This window comes from Electrona antarctica (genome assembly GCF_951216825.1).
Source record: "Electrona antarctica genome assembly, chromosome: 3".
Lineage (NCBI taxonomy): Eukaryota > Metazoa > Chordata > Actinopteri > Myctophiformes > Myctophidae > Electrona > Electrona antarctica.
Genome location: NC_136808.1, coordinates 2,100,506 through 2,127,335, shown reverse-complemented (window position 1 = coordinate 2,127,335; position 26,830 = coordinate 2,100,506). Strand labels below are relative to the sequence as shown.

General features: G+C 44.9%; 1 protein-coding gene across 1 annotated transcript in view; it reads left to right on the top strand.

Annotated features, from left to right (window-relative positions):
- LOC306920176 (nuclear factor of activated T-cells, cytoplasmic 3-like) overlaps positions 1-26,830 on the top strand; it is a 141,852-nt gene that overhangs the window by 94,037 nt on the left and 20,985 nt on the right. Inside the window, 5 exon segments of the mRNA XM_079496836.1 lie at positions 11,197-11,252; positions 12,744-12,870; positions 18,274-18,600; positions 19,351-19,391; positions 19,393-20,161. Of these exon segments, the coding sequence (XP_079352962.1) occupies positions 11,197-11,252; positions 12,744-12,870; positions 18,274-18,600; positions 19,351-19,391; positions 19,393-20,161 (1,320 nt within the window).

Sequence of the window (26,830 nt, the reverse complement as noted above, 5' to 3'; positions counted from 1 at the left end):
TTTAGCATTTAGGTTTAGGTATAGTTTAGGTATAGTTTTACTGAGGTTAAGGTTAGGGTTAGGTTTAGGTATAGTTTTACTGAGGTTAGGGTTAGGGTTAGGTTTAGGCTGTCAATCACAGCGACTGGCCAATCACAACGCGTCGACTGCACAACCCGTGTGTAGGCTTTGGTATGTCGCGTCCTGGACTTGAAAAGGTTTGAGAACCTAGTGCTCCACCACACACACGCCCTTCCATAAGAGAATTGCACGTAGTGTAGCCCTTGTGATGGAAAGTGTGAATGGTTGGCATTCAGCGAGCCAGTCCCTGCCTGCCCACGCTGCATTTTGTACAAAGACATGCAACGGAGTCAAGTTTGCACACGGTAGCTCGTCGGTGGCTGTTTTCACTGCACTGAGAAGCATTCTCTTAAGATACTGTAGGAAGAAAGAAAGTTAAAGGTGGGGGAAAAAACAACACAGAGGCACATAGGAATGTTTGTGTTAGTTCTTTGAGGGGCGCTAGGTGAAGCATGCAGGGGAGGAAAAGCAGCATTGAAGAAACAACGTGCCTGGTGGTCAGGGCTTTGGATGTGTGGAAACCACACAGAGGTGCATTGTGGGTATGGAGGAAGGTGGAGGAAAGTGGAAGAAAGTTGAGCCCCCTGCTGAGAGAGAGAGAGGGGGGGGGGGGGGTGTACACCAGTTGTTCTCAAAGTGGGGTCCGGGCGGGGACCCTTGAGTGGGTTCCAGGGGGGTCCCCCAGATAAATGATGGATAGCTAGGAATAGGAACCAAATGGACACTGATGTGGCTGTAAGAGTGTAGAAAAATCACACCCGTGTGAAGTAAGTGGTGCAACTCCGTGTGGGGGTCCCCGAGGGGGTGGGGGGAGTTCCAGACCCACAGGAACGCACCCAGGGTGCCGGCCCGATTCCGACGAGCCGCCCCGCGTCCGAAACGGTTGAGAAATGACAGCGTTACCGTGTGGGGGTCCCTCTACTGTACTGTACTGTACTGTCACTGTGTTTGTGTGTGTGTTAGGTTGCGCACAGGTGGTGAAAAACAACCATGCTGTTTTCGTGCTCATACCCAGCCACCCACCCACCCACACACATAGTCACTTAAGGAAGTGGTTGCACCACTTAAAAACACACGACTGTGTTTGTGTGTGTGCATGCGTGCGAGAGTGCGTGGGGGTCTCCGCTTTTGTCACACAAGGAAAAAAGGGTTGGGAACCAGTGCCTCCTCATCATCATCATCGCTAATCCGTCTGCTTTTCAGCAGAACAGGCTCGATTCGACTGAACGCTGTCATGGAGGAGAGTAGAGAAACAGAGGGCCATGAGTGACACACATTTTTCCAGCCCTGCTGCCTCTCACACAGGGAGGATAAGGTGGGATCATGGCTAATGGCAGCGCCGGGGCTTATACTGTGTGGGCTGCACGCAGAGAGACCAGAGATGACGGGTTTCACAGTGCGCACAACGACGGGACATGCTTCTCGTCACCGTATACTGCCGTTGAGAGACCGTGCGTTATTGTGGAGAATGGTCTACACGTTTGGAACTTGGCTCTAGTGTCGGTTAATTGACTACGCATGTAGACAATGTGTGGCCGTGCCCCGGCCATTTGCATGAAGTGAGGCCTCTCTTTGTTTTGTTCACTTTATTTATTTATTCGTTATTTATTAATTGACTACGCATGTAGACAATGTGTGGCCGTGCCCCGGCCATTTGCAATGAAATGAAATGAGGCCTATCTTTGTTTTGTTCACTTTATTTATTTATTCGTTATTTATTAATCCATTCTAGACGGGAACCCCTTTTGGTGTTTTAACATTATGTTACACTTTAGCTATTGAAAAATAGCAGATCTACAAGTTCATAGCGCGGCACCGAGTGCTCCGCTATGAACTTTTAGATCTGCTATTTTTGAGAAATCGTGAAAATGTGCCTGAAATCTTTGAATATATATTGTTACAGAGCGGGTTTTTAACTCAAATCTTTGCTACTGGGAGGAGGTCCCTGGAACAACATATTTTGAGACGGGGGTCGGCGGCGGCCAATGTCATATATATTTGGGGGTCCTTGACATGAATATGTTTGAGAATGACTGACATATAGAAACACAAGGTTTTTCAGAAAACTGTCAGGATTTAGAAGACATTTTGTAGAATCGTCCTCAGGTCTAAATGGGTTAATTGACTACGCATGTAGACAATGTGTGGCCGTGCCCCGGCCATTTGCAATGAAATGAAATGAGGCCTATCTTTGTTTTGTTCACTTTATTTATTTATTCGTTATTTATTAATCCATTCTAGACGGGAACCCCTTTTGGTGTTTTAACATTATGTTACATTTTAGCTATTGAAAAATAGCAGATCTACAAGCTCATAGCACGGCACCGAGTGCCGCGCTACGAGCTTGTAGGTCTGCTATTTTTGAAAAGTCGTGAAAATGTGGCGCAAATCTTTGAATGTATATTCTTTCAGAGCGAACATTTTTAACTCAAATCTTTGCTTCTGGGGGGGGGGGGGTCCCTGCCTGGAACAACATATTTTCCGATGGGGGTCGGTGGCCAAATACATCTAGTTTTTGGGGTCCTTTACATGAAATACTGAGAACCACTGACATAGAAAAAAAGGTTTATCAGAAAACTGTCAGGATTTAGAAGACATTTTGTAGAATCGTCCTCAGGTCTAAATGGGTTAATTGACTACGCATGTAGACAATGTGTGGCCGTGCCCCGGCCATTTGCAATGAAATTAAATGAGGCCTAACTTTGTTTTGTTCACTTTATTTATTTATTCGTTATTTATTTAAAGTTTGTCTTGCCTTTATAGACAGTCCACAGTGTAGAGATACTTTTGGGGGAGCGACATGCAGCCACAGGTCCTGTGGCCGGGTCTGGGAATGGAATCAGGGGACAGAAACCTCCGATCTCCATATTCTAACTCCCAACTTGATCATACTCTAGACATCGTCAAACCAAAGCGTCAAAAGTATAGCACATACACAAGCTCGGGGAGTGACACATCTTGAGCTTGCAAGAACTGCTGCTTTTGCTACCTTTTTATTCGAATCCTGAAAAGTACAACAGTTTTGGAAATATGAAGTTTCCACCCGACAGAGACGATGATATGGTGGACTCCTTAACCATCTATCGGCACCCCCGTTCATTTTATTACAGTATTCCCACAGTCTGGTGGTTGATCTGGGATGAACATTTGTGACCAGATTTGACTGAGAGACTGCCATCAAGGCAACTTCCAGCTTTTCAGGAGAAAAACTTTTTTTTTCTTTTCTTTTTTTAGATGAGTTAATAGCACAGGCAGACTCTTCACATACTAGAGCATGTCTGAAATAAGTGTCAGAGCTGAAATCGATCATGTAAATATGAAATAAATGCTTAAACATGTAGCTAGGTGTAATGTTAGAGACCACAGAAGTGAACCTTTCAAGCCTGTTTTCTCAACTGGCTGTTTTCTGCAAGACATTACTCTATAAGCCATGTCTCCAAAACTGGGGGGTCAAACTGAACAACCAATTATGTCAATTTGAAGCTATGATTCCCTGCTTTCATATGACATGAAAAAAAAATGGCAGTCTCTCAGTCAAATTTGGTCACATATGGTGCACTCCTTAACCACTCATCTATCGGCGCGCCCCCTGTTCATTTTATTACAGTATTCCCACAGTCACTCTGTCTGGTGGTGGTTGATCTGGGATGACCATTTAAAGAAATACAAAACCAAAAAAAAGAAAGAAAGTTTAAGCTGATCGGTGCAGCGGTTTGCAATATTAGCCCCCGCACCAACAGACTCACAGACAGACCGTGACCCTCTCCTTAGAGACAAGCTTGCCTCCTACAGAGCCATGTGGACACATTTTTAGGTGTGATATATAGCCACACAATGAAGTATAACCCATTTTGGGCGGGAACCCCTTTTGGTGTTTTAACTAAGCATTATGGTATACTTTAGCTATTGAAAAATAGCAGATCTACAAGCTCATAGCGCGCCACCGAGTGGCGCGCTATGAGCTTGTAGGTCTGCTGTTTTTGAAAAATCGTGAAAATGCGGCACAAATCTTTGAATATATATTCTTTCAGAATACTTTTTTTTTTAATTTCGCCTAAATGGCATAAATGAGACATAGTTTTCAGCAGGGAATCAAACCTGGGATGTAACCATTACAGGGTCAACTAACTACAATACCTGGACCCCCTCCCCCACTCACAATCACATAGGTGGTTTTGTACCCAAAAAAATGCAACTTTTTCCAGCATGTCTAGCATCGCACGCCGTTTTCGTTTCTATGAGGTGCTTGTTTTCCTGACCTTCTTTAGTTTTTTTTTCCCCTTTCCTTTGCGCGCTGCGTTGACACGTATCTCCCTAGCTGAAAGAAGGAGGGAGGTTTTGGAGGGAAGGTTCCAGGTTCCTATAGTCTGCGTGTGCGGTCCAAACCGTCCACCCTATGCTGGGCCTGAACCAAATACCAGCACATCCACCTTGGAGTGTAAAGTCCAGGTTCCTAGTCTGCGTGTGCGGTCTAAACCGTCCACCCTATGCTGGGCCTGAACCAAATACCAGCACATCCACCTTGGAGTGTAAAGTCCAGGTTCCTAGTCTGCGTGTGCGGTCTAAACCGTCCACCCTATGCTGGGCCTGAACCAAATACCAGCACATCCACCTTGGAGTGTAAAGTCCAGGTTCCTAGTCTGCGTGTGCGGTCCAAACCGTCCACCCTATGCTGGGCCTGAACCAAATACCAGCACATCCACCTTGGAGTGTAAAGTCCAGGTTCCTAGTCTGCGTGTGCGGTCCAAACCGTCCACCCTATGCTGGGCCTGAACCAAATACCAGTACATCCACCTTGGAGTGTAAGGTCCAGGTTCCTAGTATGCGTGTGCGGTCCAAACCGTCCACCCTATGCTGGGCCTGAACCAAATACCAGCACATCCACCTTGGAGTGTAAAGTCCAGGTTCCTAGTCTGCGTGTGCGGTCTAAACCGTCCACCCTATGCTGGGCCTGAACCAAATACCAGCACATCCACCTTGGAGTGTAAAGTCCAGGTTCCTAGTCTGCGTGTGTGGTCCAAACCGTCCACCCTATGCTGGGCCTGAACCAAATACCAGCACATCCACCTTGGAGTGTAAAGTCCAGGTTCCTAGTTTGCGTGTGCGGTCCAAACCGTCCACCCTATGCTGGGCCTGAACCAAATACCAGCACATCCACCTTGGAGTGTAAAGTCCAGGTTCCTAGTCTCCGTGTGCGGTCCAAACCGTCCACCCTAGCTGGGCCTGAACCAAATACCAGCACATCCACCTTGGAGTGTAAAGTCCAGGTTCCTAGTCTGCGTGTGCGGTCTAAACCGTCCACCCTATGCTGGGCCTGAACCAAATACCAGCACATCCACCTTGGAGTGTAAGGTCCAGGTTCCTAGTCTGCGTGTGCGGTCCAAACCGTCCACCCTATGCTGGGCCTGAACCAAATACCAGTACATCCACCTTGGCTTCCTCCCCAGACCCTCTCTGCCGCTTTACTATACCTGCCCATGGCTGTCACTTCTTTAAAAAAAAAACGTTCGCTCTGAAAGAATATAATTATGTTCAAAGATTTGTGCCGCATTTTTACGATTTTTTTGAAAATAGCAGACCTATACAAGCTCGTAGCGCGCCACTCGCGCTATGAACTTGTAGATCTGCTATTTTTCAATAGCTAAAGCATAACATAATGCTAACACCAAAAGGGGTTCCCGCCCAAAATGGGTTAACACATTTTGACCTGGGATTGATTCTACAAAATGTCTTCTAAAATCATGACAGTTTTCTGAAAAACCCTATGTTTCTGTGTCAGTGCATGGTTCTCAAACATTTTCTTGTCAAGGATAAATGTAATTGGCCACCGACCCCCCATCTGAAAATATGTTGTTCCAGGGACCCCCCCCCCCCCCCCCCCGCAGAAGCAAAGATTTGAGTTAAAAATGAATAAATATTCAAAGATTCACATTTTCACGATGTTTCAAAAATAGCAGACCTACAAGCTCATAGCGCGGCACTCAGTGCCACACTATGAGCTTGTAGATCTGCTATTTTTCAATAGCTAAAGTATACCATAATGCTACATTAACTACTTTTCCTATAGAGAGCCCCCTGACCACTGACTTAATCAGACTTAGGAGGAATATGAAAAATGTATAGGCCTAATTTAAAACTGTGATTCAAGGATTCCCATGTTTGATATTAATTAGGCCATGGTCCCGGCCAGTCTATACTGTGAAATCCTCAGTGTTCATTTAGTTCTGCCGGTGGTCCAGACCACACATCGGTTCATTGGCTATAAGTGCAGACCCTCAGGAACCCTCTCAGAATCACAATTGTGACAAAATTTGACTGAGGGACTGCCATTGGATTTTTTGGAATTTTTGTTTTGTCATGTCATATGAAAGCAGGGAATCATAGCTTCAAATTGACATATTGGTTGTTCAGTTTGACCCACCAGTTTTGGAGATATGGCTTATAGAGTAATGTCTTGCAGAAAACAGCGAGTTGAGAAAACAGGCTTGAGAGTTCACTTCTGGGGTCTCTAACATTACACCTAGCTACATGTTTAAGCATTTATTTCATATTTACATGCCAATTTCAGCTCTGACACTTAGTTCAGACATGCTCTAGTATGTGAAGAGTCTGCTTGTGCTATTAACTAATTAAAAAAAAAAAAAAAAGTTTTTCTCCTCTGGTGAAAAGCTGGAATTTGCGCGATGGCAGTCTCTCAGTCAAATCTGGTCACAATTATGGATCAATCACAGGTTTCCGGGTTATATAAGAGAAGGGAGAGAAAGGAGAAAATGTAGGAAATAAATGGGGTCAAAAGAAAGTTCTAAGACGTGTACATTTTACTGTATACACAGCATAAATAAAAAGCACTGTTTGTGCATGTAGTTTAGACATAAGGTGAAACCCTGGCAACCCATGAAACCCATGGGTTGCCATGTTGAGAACCACGGAGCACACATACACAGAAACACGCCTATAGTCTTCACCAAAACAACCATGGAGGAAAAAAGAAGCTGCTATATAACCACCTGGCTTATGTTCAGCAGTACGACGACAGTGCTGCTTGCCAAAAGGAATAAAAAATCTAGCAGGCTATAACGACGGGATATAAATTAGGCTTTACTTAAGGAGTTCTATTTGACGACGCGCCGAAGTTTACACAAGAGGGAGTGAGTGTTTGCAAAAACCTAGAACGTGGGGCCCCCATACGTACCCACACGCTTCAAACACCAGGACGTCTTTGCACAGTTATTATAAGCCAACGGGGCCATTTGTTTTCCTTGTCAGATCTACCAACCCTACAATGAGTATATTTTCTTTTCCCCCTGCTGCTGTTTCTGCTGGGGTGTGTGCATGCAGCGCATGGTGGTGGGGAGGGGGAAGGGGGGGATCGGTATGAGGTCCGTGTCGGAGCTTGTTCTTGTTACCTCGTCGGTGCGCATGTGGGGGCCATCCAGCTACCCCCCACCCCGCCCCCAACCCCGCCCCTTCGCCTGTTGAATGTCAACAGTGCGCGCTGCAGCGCCGCATCGCTGTCAGCCGCCGCAAGAGGCAATCCGAGGTCATTCGCCGCGTCAGTGAGAAAACGCTCTCTCCCACTCCCCAGTTCAATCCCCAGAGAGAGGCATCCTTTTGTGGTTTTACAATAGAGAGAGAGAGAGAGAGAGTGATAGAGCGCCTGCAGGGGAGATTAGTGGGACTCCGCGGCTCCAATCTTCCTAGTGTTAACCCATTTAGGTCCTGACGTCAAAATAAAAAAAAACGTTCGCTCTGAAAGAATATATATTCAAAGATTTGTGCCGCATTTTCACGATTTTTCAAAAATAGCAGACCTACAAGCTCGTAGCTTGTAGCTCGTATTTTCCCGCCCAGAATGAGTTAAGGGTAGGAGCAGAGCAGGTAACAGTAAGTCACTTTATATTCAAAGCTATGGGGGTCTTGATGGAACCCAGATCAAAGCCTTAAATGTGACGTGGCTTATGTGAACTTAAAACCTCATATACTTAGTTGACTGCAGTCCCCCGGGGGATATAATAATAGACCCCTCCTGTTTTTTTTCTCTCTACACCAGCGATCCGCAAACCTGTGGGACAGGGCCCACACTTGGGGCTGAGAGGATATTTCTAAGTGGGCCTATACAAAACCCTGATGATTTTAATGATAAATGTAAAATAAAATAATGGCATGTGTTGTCATTGTGATACGAATAAATAGGAACTTCAAGTATACTACGTTAGTTCTATTGATCCAAGCCCTAACACCATTGATTGATAATTAAAATAAGCATTCTTTGGAAATTGCAGGACTGCACGTTGGCCCACCTGACTGAATGCGAACATGATTTTCAAGTGGGGCCCTGATCAAGAAAATGTTGGGAACTGCTGCTTTACAGACAGTGTACACTAAATATCTTGACTGAAAATACCCAAAAGTCTAAAAGTTCACAGAAGGAGTCACATTGCGATGTGTGTTTTGCTTGAAGATCTCCTCCCAGAATACAGACATGCGGTTATAAAGACATGCGGGAACCCCTTTTGGTGTTAGCATTATGTTATGCTTTAGCTATTGAAAAATAGCAGATCTACAAGCTCATAGCGCGCCACCGAGTGGCGCCCTGCAAGCTTGTAGGTCTGCTATTTTTGAAAAATCGAAGAACGTAGCTTTTTCAGAAAACTGTCATTTTTAGAATCTGATCTCAGGTCAAAATGGGTTAAAGAGTTCCTCGGAATGGTCATGGCGGTTCTTTCAGCTAGGCGATGCTGCGGAACATCGCTATTGATGTTTTGAGGGAAGCCCCTTTGAGAGGAGACACAGCGCAGGTGTTCAGAGATGTAATCGGGACCACGTGTGATGCAGACGAAAACAAACACACCGCTGCCAAAAAAAGCCACGCGACACAGAGTTAGGATCTCAATGAGTTGCTGCTTCTTCTTCTTCTTCTTCTTCTTCTTCTTCTTCTTCTTCTTCTTCTTCTTCTTCTTCTTCTCCTTCTTCTTCTTCTTCTTCTTCTTCTTCTTCTTCTTCTCCTTCTTCTTCTTCTCCTTCTCCTTCTTCTTCTTCTTCTTCTTCTTCTTCTTCTTCTTCTTCTTCTTCTTCTTCTTCTTCTTCTTCTTCTTCTTCTTCCCCGCGGCCCTGTTGTGATGACCATGACTTCTTCCCGACCGCAACCGACGAGCCACGAGTGTTTCCCCCGCCGGCTTTCCTACGACCTCAACTGCTTCCCTCTCTCTCAGAGCAGCAGCAGCTGCCCCCTAAGATGTCTGGCCAAATAATTAGCTCCCTCGTAGGAAAACTGGAAAAATCAAGGGATGTTTCCTAAGCCAGAAACCTGGCAGCGTGCGGAAGGCATTTTCAAATAAATAGAGTTATTCCACTGCGATCTTTTCCACAATCCTAACCCAGGCAAGACAAACAACGAGGCTATTTAGACATCTGATTAGCTTTTAATGTCTGTAAAAATATTCTTCTGGGCTTCTGGGCCTTTTAAAAAACGACGTCATTTTGATGCCTCAATCTCGTTCTCCCAGCTGAACGAATTGAAATGCTTTGCGGAAGGAAGGAAGCCTTTTTTGTGGTTCTAAAGGCCGGGTGCCTGTTTGAAAAAGCACAGTATACTCGACACGATCACTAGGAAAGTGTACCCCGGAGAGGACTTTATCCAGACGAGGGCCGGATTAATGTCCAAAAACGATTACGCCAGACTTCCAGAAAGGTTCTGGATTATAACAGACATATAGCCATACATAGATCTTTCCTCCGGTTCTGTGGTGGTGGTCTGAGCATGTTGTAATATTTTCTGCAGTTATATCTGCACCAGATTAATCCCCCTCCTCCGCCTATTCAGAAACTAAATGGAAAAAAATAACCTGTGTTCCAATGGATTCAATGTAAGTTATTTAGTCACAATCTCTTGTTAATTATTTTCATTGCTTCAATATTTCAAATCCTCACAGACACACTTCCACATCCACTTCAAACCTGCCATCATCACTCATTTGGGAGTCATTATAGGCGACGATCCAGCTCACATCACAAAGCATTGTGAGATTGTAGATCAGCTATATCATCGCTAGTTTTACGTGACTGTCATAAGACAAAGTATAAAACAGGGCAGTCATTTATGGGAAAAACAAAAACTATTCAAGTTAAAAAAAATCAAAAAAAAAATCTCCATATTCCCATCTTTTCAAGGTGGAAATATGGATTTTTATTTTATTTATTATTTATTAGTGAAGCAGATTTCCCCTTGTTTGGGAAATAAATGCGTTGGTGCAGGACTGGTGATTCCATTACACAAGGAAGTGACAGCAGAGTCCTGTTTGTCACATGTGACTGTGTGCTCCATTATGCGCTCAGCGTGGGGGAAATCATTGTCCGGGAGGTTTTGTCCATCATGTGAAAAACAGAACATTACCAGATACACTGAAATGGGACTCCTGTGGTCCTCTGTGGTGTTCTATAATGTTCAAAAGCTCGCAACTCACTTTAAGACGCTCGTATGAAAATACGACGTTTCGACCTCACAGTCACAGTCTTTGTCAAGTATTGACCGATTCCGTAACGGGTCTCATGGTCGCAGCCTACGTATTTCCTGTAGGCGGAGACGACACATCCTGCGGTTTCCCCGCACCAAGCTTCTACTACAGTGAACGGTAGAGTGACTGATGTTAGTCTGCCTCAAACGTTACTCTTTTACCTGCTTTTTACTAACACTAACATTACAAATATGCCCAGAACATCGGGATGAACCTGTGTAGTTTATGGCTGCTCCAACAGTAGTGGCAACATTAAAAAAAAAGAAAAACGGAATGTCAAAATATCCACTGCGGTGGCTGAGACCAGAGCCATATAGTAATGGTTGAGACGAAGCAGTGAAAGGTCCTGAAAGATACATAACGTCAGTCTTACCAAATACCCAATCTTTCTGTTTTAGGAACACAAGGCTGCTGTACTTTATACCTCATACTTTAATGCTTAGTATGAGGTATAAAGTACAGCAGGCACCGAGTGCCGCGCTATGAGCTTGTAGATCTGCTATTTTTCAATAGCTAAAGTATAACATAATGCTTTAAAACACCAAAAGGGGTTCCCGCCCAAAATGTCTTAAATGAACTTTTTTTAATGTCATGCTTTCATTTTGTTGTTGTTGTTGTTTAGATGGACGACCGCAGTGGGAAGTCGAGGCAAAAGTAATCCGTGAAAGATCTCAGGGGGTAAGTACCAGCGCCGACACATATAAACCAGTTTAACCTGTTTTCTCAAGGCCAAAAAGAGAAATAGTAAAAATGGCCAAAAGCTCCGAGGCACCGAGTGCCGCGCTACGAGCTTGTAGATCTGCTATTTCTGAATAGCTAAAGTACAACATAATGTTTATAACACCAAAAGGGGTTCCCGCCCTGACCTGGAGAGACGGGGAGACCTCAGACACCTGTTACTGACAAAACACTATAGCAGTGATTACTACAAGTAAGACGCGCAAACGCGGGAAGCGAACGCAGCTCGTAAATTGCAATAACAACAATTAGAATAAATTACGTACCTTTTTTTTTTAAGTTAAATTTTTTGTGTGTGTGCGTTTTTCCTTTTTAAGTTTTTTTTTTAAGTTAAGTTTTTTTTTAAGTTAAGTTTTGTTTTAAGTTAAGTTTTTTGTGTGTGCGTTTTTCCTTTTTACGTTTTTTTTTTAAGTTAAGTTTTTTTTTAAGTTAAGTTTTTTTTTAAGTTAAGTTTTTTGTGTGTGCGTTTTTCCTTTTTACGTTTTTTTTTTAAGTTAAGTTTTTTTTTAAGTTAATTTTTTTTTTAAGTTAAGTTTTGTTGTGTGTGCGTTTTTCCTTTTGAAGTTTTTTTTTTAAGTTAAGTTTTTTTTTAAGTGAAGTTTTTTTTTAAGTTAAGTTTTTTGTGTGTGTGCGTTTTTCCTTTTTAAGTTTTTTTTTTAAGTTAAGTTTTTTTTTAAGTTAAGTTTTTTTTTAAGTTAAGTTTTTTGTGTGTGTGTGTGTGCGTGCGTGCGTGCGTGCGTGCGTGCGTGCGTGCGTGCGTGCATGTGTGTTGATACAGCTGCGCCCTCTGGTGGTGGGCGGGTGGTGTTACAGCGTGACACACAGACAGACACACAGACAGACACACACACAGACGTGATCTGCTGGGTCTCATAGTAAATGCTCACTGCGTTCGCAATCAGACAGAGCTATTGAACACTAATTTGAACAAGAAACAGCACTCAGTGCACATTTAAAGGACCACTTTTCACCACATCTTCATATAATAGGTCCTCACTAATAATCATGATAAAATGGCACAATTTTTTTCTACTCAGTCTGTGTCTCATAGGAGGGCTGTGGGCAGTTTAGAAACAGTCTTCCAGTGACATCATCATTAGGCAGATTATTTTTTAAACAAGTTTTTTTTACAAAAATGTTTAGATTTTCATTATCGTGAGAACGATGGCTTTTCAGGACTAGAAAGCCTGCAGTTTGTATTAGCTTGTATTCCCCATCGATGATGTCACTGGAAGACGGTTTCTGAACTGCCCACAGCCCTCCTATGAGACACAGACCGAGAAGAAAAAAATTGCGCCATTTTTTTCAAGATTATTAGTGAGGACCTATTATATGAAGATAGGTTGAAAAGTGGTGAAGAGGTCCTTTAATATTAGCGATGAATTGTTAATTGTGTCATTTATGTTGATGATATGGATGTTGTTCCCCCAGTCGAGCATCCTGGTGGAGGTCCCTCCGTACCACAGCAAGACGGTGGCTTCTGCCGTCCAGGTCCAGTTCTACGTCTGCAACGGCAAGCGGAAACGCAGCCAATCACAGCGTTTCACATACCTGTCGGGTAAGAGGAAGCCGGCCAATCACATAGCACTTCACATACCTGTCATGATGTGATGGACCGCAGGTCCATTTGGTTCCATTTGGTACACTCTCAGAGTTATACAGACCCGTAAGTCGTCCAGCTGGTTCCTAATATCAGTTAGGGCTTGGGACCCCCTGGACCCCACGTTGTAGGAAGTTAGGAACATACGGCCCAAAGGTTGCATTCCCGTTTCACCCTGTGTTCCTCCTCTCCTCTCCTCTCCTCTCCTCTCCTCTCCTCTCCTCTCCTCTCCTCTCCTCTCCTCTCCTCTCCTCTCCTCTCCCCTCAACCGCAATATTACACGAGAGAGTGTGGGTTAACGTGATTATTGCCACGACAGTGATGCGGTCTCACAGTTTCTCCCTGTGTTCCTCCTCTCCTCTCCTCTCCTCTCCTCTCCTCTCCTCTCCTCTCCTCTCCTCTCCTCTCCTCTCCTCTCCTCTCCTCCCCACGACAGTGATGCAGTAAGGAACGAGATGAAGTCGAGTTCCGCAAGCATCACTTGCGGAACTCGACTTCATCAGCTAGCGCTCTGGGAAAACAGAGCAGCTGAATTCTTTGTTTTGATTAGGTGGTGAATGGTGCTGGTTTGACCCACGGCTAGGAGGCCGTTTCAACCAATCGGATTGCTTCCTCGAAATGACCTGTGGTATAATAAGAGATAACAGAGACTGACAGAGCAAGCTGTTTGCACTTGGCACCTCTCCACCGGGGCCTGCATTTATAATCCTGTTTCTCTGTCTCGATCCTTGAAAGTTTGCATGGATGTTAGTTTATTTTATTTTGAGAGGGATGCTGCTGCTGCACTGTGAACAATAGTTTGTGTATAAAGCTCCGTATCTCTGCCTTAGGGCTGGGAAATTAACGATAATATATAAACCGATATTTAGAAATTATAACCGACTAGCCTGGAAGCAATCTGGGAAGGTCTGCTTTTTTTGAAAAATCGTGAAAACGTGGCACAAATCTTTGAATATATATATTTCAGAGCAAACATTTTTAACTAAAATATTGGTTTCTGGGGGGTCCCTGGAACTATATTTGGAGATGGGGGGTCTGTGGCCCAATAGAGATAATTCTGGGGGTCCTTGACATGAAAAAGGTTGAGCACCACTGACACAGAAACATGGGTTTTTCAGGAAAAAAAATAGGATTTAGAAGCCTTTTTTTTAATCGACAGTCCAAAATGGGTTCATGAAGAAACATAAAAAGGTGTAATATACGAGATACAAGGTTTCTGCCCAACAGCGACGCTACACTCTACCCTGCCCTGGTTTCACCCTTTCAGGGCCCTTGTTTGCTTTAGCTATTGAAGAATCGCAGATCTACAAGCTCGTAGCGCGCCACCGAGTGGCGTGCTACGAGCTTGTAGGTCTGCTATTTTAGAAAAATCGAAGAACGACAAAAACATAGCTTTTTCAGAAAACTGTCAGGATGTAGAAGACATTTTTAGAATCTGATCTCAGGTCAAAATGAGTCTCAGTCTCATCATAAACCCTAGTTGAACTTGTGCCAAACCACCCCACCCTACACACCCAGTCTCCAGGACCCCCGAGGCAAGGTGAGGTGATTTGAGGAGAGGCATTCTGCTCCTCTTCCCTCACGACGCTAGTACACATGATGGCACCCATATGCTCTCCTCTCTCTGACTCTGGGAAGGAGGGTAAAAATACCTCGCTGTCACACGGCACCAGATCGGGAAATAGGTTAGCGATGCATGGGCACAGCGATGCATGGGCACAGCACAGCGACGCCGGGCTGCGCAGCTGAAATAGGTTAGCGATGCATGGGCACAGCGACGCCGGGCTGCGCAGCTGAAATAGGTTAGCAATGCATGGGCACAGCGACGCCGGGCTGCGCAGCTGCCTGCTACAGAGGGAAATAGGTTAGCGATGCATGGGCACAGCGACGCCGGGCTGCGCAGCTGCCTGCTACAGAGGGAAATAGGTTAGCGATGCATGGGCACAGCGACGCCGGGCTGCGCAGCTGCCTGCTACAGAGGGAAATAGGTTAGCGATGCATGGGCACAGCGACGCCGGGCTGCGCAGCTGCCTGCTACAGAGGGAAATAGGTTAGCGATGCATGGGCACAGCGACGCCGGGCTGCGCAGCTGCCTGCTACAGAGGGAAATAGGTTAGCGATGCATGGGCACAGCGACGCCGGGCTGCGCTGCTGCCTGCTACAGAGGGAAATAGGTTAGCGATGCATGGGCACAGCGACGCCGGGCTGCGCAGCTGCCTGCTACAGAGGGAAATAGGTTAGCGATGCATGGGCACAGCGACGCCGGGCTGCGCAGCTGCCTGCTAACAGAGGAAAGGCTATCATAAATATCACCCTGGGTCGTTGGGAACGACATTAGGGTGTTAGATAGGTTTCAACGGGATGTTCAGTGGTGGAAGAAGTACTTAACCCATTTTGGACTGAGGTCGATTCAAAAAAAGGCTTCTAAATCCTAATTTTTTTCTGAAAAACCCATGTTTCTATGTCAGTGGTGCTCAACCTTTTTCATGTCAAGGACCCCCAGAATTATCTCTATTGGGCCACGGACCCCCAATCTCAAAATATGTATTTCCAGGGACCCCCAGAAGCAAATATTTTAGTTAAAAATGTTCGCTCTGGCCCAGGCGGTGGCGTAACCGTCTGGGCACCCGACTGGTAATCCAGTCGCAGTGTGCCGCGGGTTCGACTCCCGAGCCCGACACGGCCTTTACTGCATGTCTTCCCCCATCTCTCTCCCGTTTCCTGTCAGCCTACTGTCTGTCCCTTCAAAAACCAATAAAAGGCGTAAGCCGCAAAAAAATATCTTAAAAAAAAATAAAAAAATGTTCGCTCTGAAATATATATTCAATGATTTGCGCCATATTTTCACGATTTTTCAAAAATAGCAGACCTACAAGCTTGTAGCGCGCCACTCGGTGGCGCGCTATGAGCTTGTAGATCTGCTATTTTTGAAAAATCGTGAAAATATGGCGCAAATCATTTTCAATAGCTAAATTATAACATAATGTTTAAAACACCAAAAGGGGTTCCCGCCCAAAAAATGGGTTAAAAGTAGCAATACCAAAATGTAGAAAATCTAGAAATACTCTCAAGTATATACTTTTGGTTTTCTGTGTTTCTTCTTTTTCGTTTTCCTCCCAATTACATTTTTATTCCATATTAGTGTCCATCTCTCTCATTGGTGGGCTGCTATGGACACTCGTTCAGAAGCCTGCCTATAATATCACTATTAACTGACTGTTCTGATTCCCTAACCCTAACTCACAGTACTGGGAGAAGATTATCTATGTACAATTTGTACTATTTCTGTGCAATATTATCCCATTTTGACCTGAGATCAGATTCTAAAAATGTCTTCTACATCCTGACAGTTTTCTGAAAAAGCTATGTTTCTATGTCAGTCGTTCTTCCATTTTTATATAATATAATATAATATAATATAATATAATAATTGTTTAGAGGTCAGATGGGTGGACCACAAACCCTTTCAAGTGGACACTGATTCAGAAAAGTATTGTTAGTAATAGTATTATTATTATTATTATTATTTGCTAGTACTGAATTACCCCATGTAATGGGATCAATATAGATCTATCTATTGTATCTTAAAGGACCACTTCACCACTTTTCAACTTCTCTTCCTATAATTGGTCCTAACTAATGTTCATGATAAAATACCACCATTTTTTCCTACTCAGTCTGTGTCTCATAGGAAGGCTGTGGGCAGTTCAGAAACCCGTCCACCAGTGACATCATCGATGGTGAATCCAAGCTAATAGAAACGGCAGGCTTTCTTTTCCTGAAAAGTTGCAATGCAAAAGTTGAAGCCATCATTCTCACGATAATAAAAATCTAAATATATTTTAAAACAAATCTTGTTTTAAAAAAAATCTGCCTAATGATGATGTCACTGGTAGACGGGTGTCCGAACTGCCCAAAGCCCTCCTATGAGACACAGACTGAGTAGGAAAAAATGGTGGTGTTTTATCATGAACATTAGTGAGGACCAATTATATGAAGAGATGTTGAAAAGTGGTGAAGTGGTCCTTTAACTAAAGCTGTCAAATAATTGCAGTGGAATCAAAAGTACATTCGTTGACTCTGAGATGGTGTGGAGTAGAAGTATGAAGTAAAAAAAAAAAACTCAAGTAAAAGTACTTTACCTCAAAATTGCTCTTGAGTAAATGTACTTAGTTACTTTCCACTACTGGGCTCGCTACTGGGCTCGCTTGGTTGACTTGTGTGAGATTACTACAACCTATTTTTAAAGCACTCTGACAGGCCGTTGATACAGAATTGAACTTCAAAGGAAACTTATCACCAAAAGATTGAGGTGTGGGTGGCGAATGTCGTAAAAGTATAAATGGCTACCTTCTCCAATAGGGTGGTGTAATTTATAATGCCATGTAATAACCGCTGCAATACTGTCTCTGTTGCAACACAATGACTTTACATAATTGAATAATACTCTGACCTTCCTTTTGCATGTCATTTGATCATCGAGAATGTTATGTGATCCAATATCATTGCGCCGTTGGCATGTCTCTATTATTTATCTCTTATCTGTTATTAAAGCATTCTGGACGGGAACCCCTTTTGGTGTTTTAACTAAGCATTATGGTATACTTTAGCTATTGAAAAATAGCAGATCTACAAGCTCATAGCGCGCCACCGAGTGGCGCGCTACGAGCTTGTAGGTCTGCTATTTTTGAAAAATCGTAAAAATGCGGCACAAATCTTTGAATATATATTCTTTCAGAGCGAACGTTTTTTCAGGCCTAAATGAGTTAATAAGACTAGCTTATTCCCGCTATGTTTGTATTCATTACCGTACATTTATTTTGCATACCTCTCTATCTTGCCTAGCCTATAGATATAATAATTGTGATTATTATCACAATTATGTTATCACTGGCTCTTGTTTTGATGTAAATATATGATGAAGTTATATCCTACTGTATCTCTCTCTCTCTCTGCCTTCATCTCTCTCTTTCTCAATCTGTCTGTATCTATCACCCTCTGTATCTATCCTCTCTCTCTCTCTCTCTCTCTCTCGCTCTCTCGCTCTCTCTCTCTGTTTATTTGCCCTTTTTACCTCCTTTATGAATTCCTGTTCTGTTCTTTGACTATATAGAAGTGTCTATTTGTACGTCTCTAAATGTTTTGATGAATTGAACAAGGTGGACCCTCTTGTAAACAAGTGTAATGCTTAACTGGGTCGTCCACTCACAGTTAACAGTCTTTGTATTGAGTTTGTGCTTGAAATGTACTGTAATTCTGCAAACTGTTAATAAATATTTCAATCAATCAATCTCTCTCTCTCTCTCTCTCTCGCTCTCTCTCTCTCTCTCTCTCTCTCGCTCTCTGTACTGTATACTGTAGTCTTGGTGAAGCAGGAACACAGAGATGACTTGGACCACGTCTCCGCCGTGTCATCCATGCCCATGTCCATGCCCCTGGCTCATCACGGCAGCCTGGTGCACCACGCCCAGATGCCTTCTCCCGAGCAGGGCCACCCGCCGGACGGCCTTCTGTCCAGCTCCCCGCGGGGCCTGGCCCCCGGCCCGGGCCTGGGCCCCGGGGGCCCCGGGGGGGCCGGCCTGCATCCCCTCCAGGCCCGGTGCTCTCCCCTGGGCTCCCCGTCCTTCCAGCACCAGCTGCCTCACCTCCAGGGCCACGGAGGAGGCATGCACCACACCAACACGCTAGGTGCATGATTTAGCTTTTTTCATTTCAAATAAATAAAAAGTCTTCTGAAAGAATATATATATATACAAAGATTTGTGCCGCATTTTTACAATTTTTCAAAAATAGCAGACCTACACGCTCCACCGAGTGGCGCGCTACGAGCTTGTAGATCTGCTATTTTTCAATAGCTAAATAATGCTTAGTTAAAACACCAAAACGGGTTCCCATCCAGAATGGGTTAAAACAAAGGAAGGGCAATCATTTTCACATTATGTTTTCAGTTAAATTCAATGAGAAGCTTTGTTGTTTTAATAAAAAAAAATTTGTTAGTTTGTGTTTTTATTGTAATTATTGTAATTGTGTCTGGGGCGAGATTTAAAAAGCACAGAAATAAACGAGGATTATCTATACTAGCTCACAGCGTGTCTCAATGTGACATGGGACATTTACTGATGTTAAGGAAAATGTACTTTCTAGTTTTGGTTATTTCGTTTTAGTTAAAAGCCCATTCTAGACGGGAACCCCTTTTGGTGTTTTAAGCATCATGTTATACTTTAGCTATTGAAAAATAGCAGATCTACAAGCTCATAGCGCGCCACCGAGTGGCGCGCTACGAGCTTGTAGGTCTGCTATTTTTTTAAAATTGTGAAAATGCGGCACAGATCTTTGAATATATTTCATTTTTTTTTAAATTGGTTAAGGAAAATGTAATTTCTAGTTTTGGTTATTTGGTTTTAGTCAACAATAACAACGCTTGCTCCCCCCTTACAGACTGCCACATGGTGTTCCAGCCCGTCCCGGCTCCGCCCCGGCCCCCCCTACCAGCCCACAATGCAACACGCCCACAGCATGGCGTTCAACGGCCAGCAGGGCGGCCTTCCTCCGCAGGGCTACGAGAGGATGTCGTTTCAGCCGGACCCCGCCGCCGCCGTCTCCTCTCACGCCATGGGCCTCGCCATGGCGTATGCGTCCTCCTCCTCCTCCTTATCGTCGGCTCCCTCCTCCACCCTGACCCACTCCTCCCCTCACCTCCACACGCTGGGGGGGGGCTACCCCCACTGCCCGCCCAACCCGGCCCAGGTGGGCTCGCCGAGCGGCGGCGGACACCCCTTGGTGGGGGGACAGCCCTCGCCGCAGCTCCAGAGGGCCATGGGATACCACCCGGCGGGCCAGCGCTCCGCCTCCTGTCCCACGCCGTCCAGCGCCCCCCCTCCTCCTCCTCCCCCTCCCCCGCGGATGATCCCCTCGTCCTCGCCCCACTCGGGACCCTCGTCCCCTCAGCTCCACTCTCTGCCCTACAGCTCTCCCACCACCTCCTCCTCGCCCACCACCTCCTGCGGCAGCCCTCTGGGGGGGGGTCCCGGCAGGGGACAGCAGCCGTCCTCCCAGGCCAGCAGTCCAGGAGGCATGGCCAACAGCATGTCTCCGGCGACGCCAGGGGGGTCCCTGGTCCACCCGCTGCAGGGCCCCTTCCCTGGGTCCCCTGTGCAGGACGGAGAGAGGCTGAACATCAAGCAGGAGCCGGAGGACAAGGAGCCCACCTTCCGCTCCATCGGCCTGCAGGACATCACACTGGATGATGGTGAGTCACGTCTGTTTCTTCTCTTTCGTTTTTGAACTAAGCAAACCGTTGCGGTGAAGCCTGTGTCACAAGCTTTGTATTTGTTTCTAGCTTATTTGGGTCCTGCTCAGTAGGTACGTACTAACCAAGAACTCAGAACTTGCACTTTCAGAATGTTTTTTTTTTTTTTTTTAAGCAAAAAACCTGATCCATAAGCTCACAACATTAGCCCATTTTGACCTGAGATCAGATTCTAAAAATGTCTTCTACATCCTGACAGTTTTCTGAAAAAGCTATCAAGTTCGAGTGGCGCGCTACGAGCTTGTAGATCTGCTATTTTTCAATAGCTAAAGCATAACATAATGCTAACACCAAAAGGGGTTCCCGCCCCAAAAAGGGGTATAGACATGCTGTGAGCTTTACCCCTCCAGGGGTGCTTTTTGGTTATAACGAAACTAATAATAATATAGACATTAAACAGTAAATGTCTGGAACCTGGAAGGTTCTCTAGGTTAACTTTAATAGTTGAAAAGATGTTGTTTGTTATGCAGTTCTTCAGTGGTACGTACAGAGAACCAGTTCAGCCTCTGTGTGGTTCTATAGACTTTCTCTACTCATTCTTCAGTTTAGACACCTATGTATAATAGATCTGTATAGATTTGACAAAGTGCTACTGCATATTAGATATCGTTCCCTAGGATTACGAGTAAAACAGCGATGAACGGACAACGTTTGGGTAACCACAACCTTCTTCAAGCATGAAGAAGGTCTAAGGCAGGTGTGAGTGAAGCCTTAGGCTTCACTCACACTGTCACAACAGAATGTTGTATAGCTGATGCATGAGACTTGTTGACTGTTGCAAGCTCGCAATTCATTTCCAATGGGGGTCACATGGTTTGAAGAGACAAACGTGTCGTATGAGGGGGAGGGGGGCAGTCGAAACACATACAACATACATACATCAGCTTGTAGGCAAAAATGTTCAAACCATGTGACTTCCATTGGAAATGCATTGGGGCGGCCATGACACTTACAACTTGCTTACATCTACCATGCAACATTGTTGTATGCTAGATGTATAGGTGTGAGTGAGGCCTTAGTGACCCGAAACGTTGCATCAAATAACGTTTTTCTTGTTGTATTGTGCAAGTCGGGCAGTGTGTTGGGTGCCTTGTTGTCTGTTCATCCTCCATCATAGCGTTCTTCACCTCTCACAAAGACATCTGTACTTACTTGGTGTGACAAAGCTTTTCGACAGGTCTTTTAAGTCTGTTTTGTGGAATTGTCTGACAACCGGTCGGTTGAGAAGTCGTGGTTGTGTTCTAGTATAAAAATGTGGTACTGGTGTGTTGTTTATAAAAAGGGGAATAGTATTAAACATCGTAGATGCAGGATATATTGAATATTATATTTAACCCATTTTGGGCGGGAACCCTAGTGGTGTTTTAAGCATTATGTTATACTTTAGCTATTTAAAAATAGCAGATCTACAAGCTCGTAGTGCGCCACTCGGTGGCGCGCTATGAGCTTGTAGATCTGCTATTTTTGAAAAATCGTGAAAATATTTATTTCAGAAAACTGGAGGATTTAGAAGATTTCTTTAAAATTTGGAGGTCAGTCCAAAATGGGTTAAAAATACAGTGCAGGGTCAAAATCCTGAGTAGTATAGTGATAAGTCTGATAGTGACTGATAGTGGGGGTGGCTGTTACCCAGGAGGTAGTCCAGTGATCCGTGAGGTCGGCAGTTCGAATCCCAGCTCCTCCTGTCCACATGCCGAAGTGTCCTTGGGCAAGAAAACTGAACCCTACATTGCCTCTAATGAGTCGGTACACAGTGGGTGGCTAAACCACACCCATCAGAGGTGTGGCTTCCAGAGGTACTTTTCACATGAAAGGTTTTGAGAGGTACCTCTAGAAGTCAGCCTGGTACAGACCAACAGAATGGGACTGTAGGTGTGAGCTCGCCACCATTGGTTTGGTGTGTGACTGTGGGAAGTGAGGACGCTGGTGTCCGCTGTCTGCCGCTTCACCTCCCAATGTATGAATGAATGAACCATTCTGAAGCACTTTGAGCACTTGGAAAAGCGCTATGAAAATGCATTATGCATTATTAGCATAAAGGTCGAACCAAATTAACCCATTTTGACCTGAGATCAGATTCTAAAAATGTCTTCTACATCCTGACAGTTTTCTGAAAAAGCTATGTTTCTATGTCAGTGGTTCTTCGATTTTTCAAAAATAGCAGACCTACGCGCTACGAGCTTGTAGGTCTGCTATTTTTCAATAGCTAAAGCATAACATAATGCTAACCCCAAAAGGGGTCATTATGGATAAATGAACACTGGAGTTAATTGTGTGTTTTACAATCTTCCATCTCTTCTCGTGCATTGTATTTCTTCTCTCCCCGTCGCTTTTGTCCTGACTGCGGGTTCGTCCGCACGCGCGTGGCGCGCGTGCAATCAAATCAAAATCTCCGGTCTCAGATGGGGGGGGAAGGCAGTCCAGATTTGATTCGTCCCTCATGACACGCAGTGCTAATTTAGTATCTCGACAATGTAAAACAATACACATGGCCAGTTGCTGTGCTCTCGACGGGCGGGGGGGGGGGGGGGGGGGGGGGGGGGGGAGGGAAGGGCAGGGGAGCGGCAGATGCCTCATCATTGTGACGATAGATAAGGTTTCATCTGTCTCACTGTAATAGACAGTTGCACACACACACAGTTGCCGCACTCACACAAACACTCACAGGGAAGCAATTATACACTTGTGAGGACAGTAACATTTTAGGGCAATTTCATAAATGCCATTTTTGCAACACGTTGTGAGCGTCATGTACGCAACTAATTATGAATCGGGCATATCATTCTAACTCCTAACTCCTAAACCTAACCTCTAGATGTCCAATCCTATAATCAAAGCCTAAAAAAAAATCTATATAAAACAAACATTTATCTTGATGTGAGATGCAGGAAAATGGTCCTCACAATATCTATTTGGCTAATTCTGCTATACTTGAGGGGACATTTGGTAATGGGACAAGTATGGTAATACAAGTACTGTACATACATGCACGCGCACGTGCACGCACACACACACACACACACACACACACACACACACACACACACACACACAAACACACAGAGCCCGTTTTTTTTTTACAGGGTCCTGTGACTTTCGTATTGGATGACGGATGATGGTGGCAACAATAGCAACACCGATAACCCCTCACTGTATCATAATGGAAGGAGCGTGTAATCACAAACAAGCCAGAGCTTCTAGTGCGGAGATTAATTACATTACGCCGCTGTTTATCGTTGCTTGTGTGTGTGTGTGTGTGTGTGTGTGTGTGTGTGTGTGTGTCTGTGCGCGTGTGCGTGTGCGTGTGTGTGTGTGTGCGTGTGTGCGTGTGTGTGCGCGTGTGTGTGTGTGTGTGTGTGTGTGTGTGTTATCCCTCATATGCTCAGGCCAGGGGATCTTGTTGACTTTAGGTGCTGCATGACCTCTCTCTCTCTCTTATTATCGTCATCCATAACCTCTGTCTCTCTATGTCGGAAAGCACGTGTTCCACTTATACCGGTATCCGTTTGTCGAGTCGAGAGAGGGTGCAAAAGTAACCTGGTTACGAGTCCAAATTGAACTTGTATTAATGACTAGAATGTTTTTTTTTTTTTTTTTTTTTGCCTTTATTGATAGGGTAATTAGACAGGAAAGGGGGAGAGAGAGATGGGGGGAAGACACACGGCAAAATGCCGACGGGCTCGGGACTCGAACCCGCGATTTACCGGCCTATAGGTGCCTGGACTGCTCAGCCGCGCCCTAGAATGTTTGGGACGTTTTTCTTTTCTCTTTCGTGACAAGTAGTATACTGTCCTGAAGCTCTCCGTCATGGCTCAAGCGGAGATTGTGTATCAGTTGAGCGGCAAATATGTGCGTTTGAGCGTACTCTGAATCCCAGTTAGGACATGATAAAATGTTTTAACCTATTCTGGGCGGGAACCCCTTTTGGTGTTTTAACTAAGCATTATGTTATACTTTAGCTATTGAAAAATAGCAGATCTACAAGCTCATAACGCGCCACTGAGTGGCGCACTACGAGCTTGTAGGTCTGCTATTTTTGAAAAATCGTAAAAATGCGGCACAAATCTTTGAATATATATTCTTTCAGAGCGAACCTTTTTTGGTTTTTGGTTAAATGGTTTAATTTTTTTTTTTTGCAGCTTTAGCACTGACACTTTGATCGTATGCTTCCTCATGGCGGCGTATTGAAATGAGCCGCGGGGAGAAGGTGGGAGGTTAATAAACAGCCATGGTGAGGGCTTGTCAGAGAGGTGCGATGGTGTGTGTGCTGGCAAGGGTCAGCCTAATTAACACCGGTGTCAAGAAGTCATTGTGTGAAAGTCTGACCGGTCGCTGGGAGTTCATCTGTGGTGTATAATGGCCACTTATGCAAGCTCACACGCTGACACATGCTAACAAACATTAAAGGGGCTAAAGTGATATGTTTCTTTAAAGAAAATGTAAATGTTAAAAGATTAAAGCTCTATATGCGTGCGCATGTGCGTGCGTGTGTGTGTGTGTCTCTGTTTCACACACGCACGCACGCACAGTAGCATACACACACACACACACACACACACACACACACACACACACACACACACACACACACACACACACACACACACACACACACACACACGCACACACACACACACACTACTGTGAAAATAGCTGTCTCCATCTCTGAGATAGCTCCGAGTATGAAGCAGAAACTGTGAGAAAAGTTTGTGAGTGACACGGTTCAGCGCAGGACTTCAAGCTCTCTCTCTCCCCTCTCTCTCTCCCTCTCTCCCCTTGAGCCGGTGGCTATAAATAGTCTGTGTGTTTTTTCTGTGCCAGCCTGTCTCTGTAGGCCATGTTTTGAAGTAGCTAGTGAGCGCAACAGAATCACCCACAGCCCCATGAGTTTTTAGGAGGTAACATGACGCACACCCTTAAGTAGACCATACCGCAAACAAACACATGTGACAGACACACAGACATAATGTAATCAGGTACAACATTATACATTAGTGTAGTGGGTTCTCAAAATAGGTTCTGGGGACCCCCAGGGGTCCTTGAAGAGGTTGCAGAGGGTCCCCACATGCCCGGCAAAATGTGTTTCTATATATACAGTATAGCGTCACAATCAGTTTGACCACTCAAACTCTACATAATAATAATAATAATAATAATAATAATGAATTGCATTTTTATAGCGCTTTTCCAAGTGCTCAAAGCGCTTTACAATGGTTCATGCAGTCATACATTGGGAGGTGAAGTGGCGAACAGTCAATGCCAGCGTCCTCACTTCCCACATTCACACACCAATGGTGGCGAGTGCACACTGACCAACTCATTGGAGGCAATGTAGGGTTCAGTGTCTTGCCCAAGGACACTTCGACATGTGGACAGGAGGAGCCGGGATTCGAACCGCCGACCCACGGGTCATTGGACGACCTGCTCTACCTCCTGAGACACAGCCCATACATCGGCTTTTTGAAAATAGCCGATCTACAAACACGTCCCATAAATATTGACAAAACTGTAAAAAGAGATTGGAATATTTTTTTGTCTTGCGGGGCTATACCTGACACAAATTATTTTCAGATGGGGGGGTCTGTGACCAATAGCCATAGATTAATAAATAAGTAAGAAACAATGGTATATGAATGCATTTCACACGTATAAATTATGTTTTTACATCCAGTGGTCATCCATTTTACTTAATTGAAAATATATAACAAATATTGCAGTGGTGTGTTGTTGTGAGTTTGTTGTTCAAATGTTGAACGTTTTAAATATTGCAATTTGAGGGAAGAATGTTGCCTCTAATGACGTTCCAGGGCAGGTTGATTCTCCTCTAGAATCACCTTTGTGTGTGTGTGTGTGTGTGTGTGTGTGTGTGTGTGTGTGTGTGTGTGTGTGTGTGTGTGTGTGTGTGTGCGCGTGTGCACATGACGGGGGTAGGGAGGGGGGGGGGGGGGGGGTGCTGGGACACCATGAGAGACTACAAACGTCACTTTAGAGAAAACTGCTGTGGTTAGCTAGCAGATGGCCCTGTGACGTACACAAGAGCATACTGGAGGGGTGTGTGTGTGTGTGTGTGTGTGTGTGTGTGTGTGTGTGTGTGTGTGTGTGTGTGTGTGTGTGTGTGTGTGTGTGTGTGTGTGTGTGTGTGTGTGTGTGTGTGTGTGTGTGTGTGTGTGTGTGTGTGTGTGTGTGTGTGTGTGTGTGTGTGTGTGTGTGTGTGTGTGTGTGTGTGTGTGTGTGTGTGTGTCTCAGCTGAGAGACCCTGTGGTGAGATTGGATCTTGAATTTGTCTGTCCATCTGCCTGTCGGTCTGTCTTCTCACCTCCCAAGACCTCTTCCCAAATCACACACACACACACACACACACACACACACACACACACACACACACACACACACACACACACACACACACACACACACACACACACACTTGACATCTCAGAGTAAAGAAAGTTGTTTACATAGAAACAGCGCTGACATATTAGGGCTCCACAGTTAATAGAGTGAGCAGTGTGTGTGTGTGTGTGTGTGTGCGTGCGTGCGTGCGTGCGTGCGTGCGTGCGTGCGTGCGTGCGTGCGTGCGTGCGTGCGTGCGTGCGTGCGTGCGTGCGT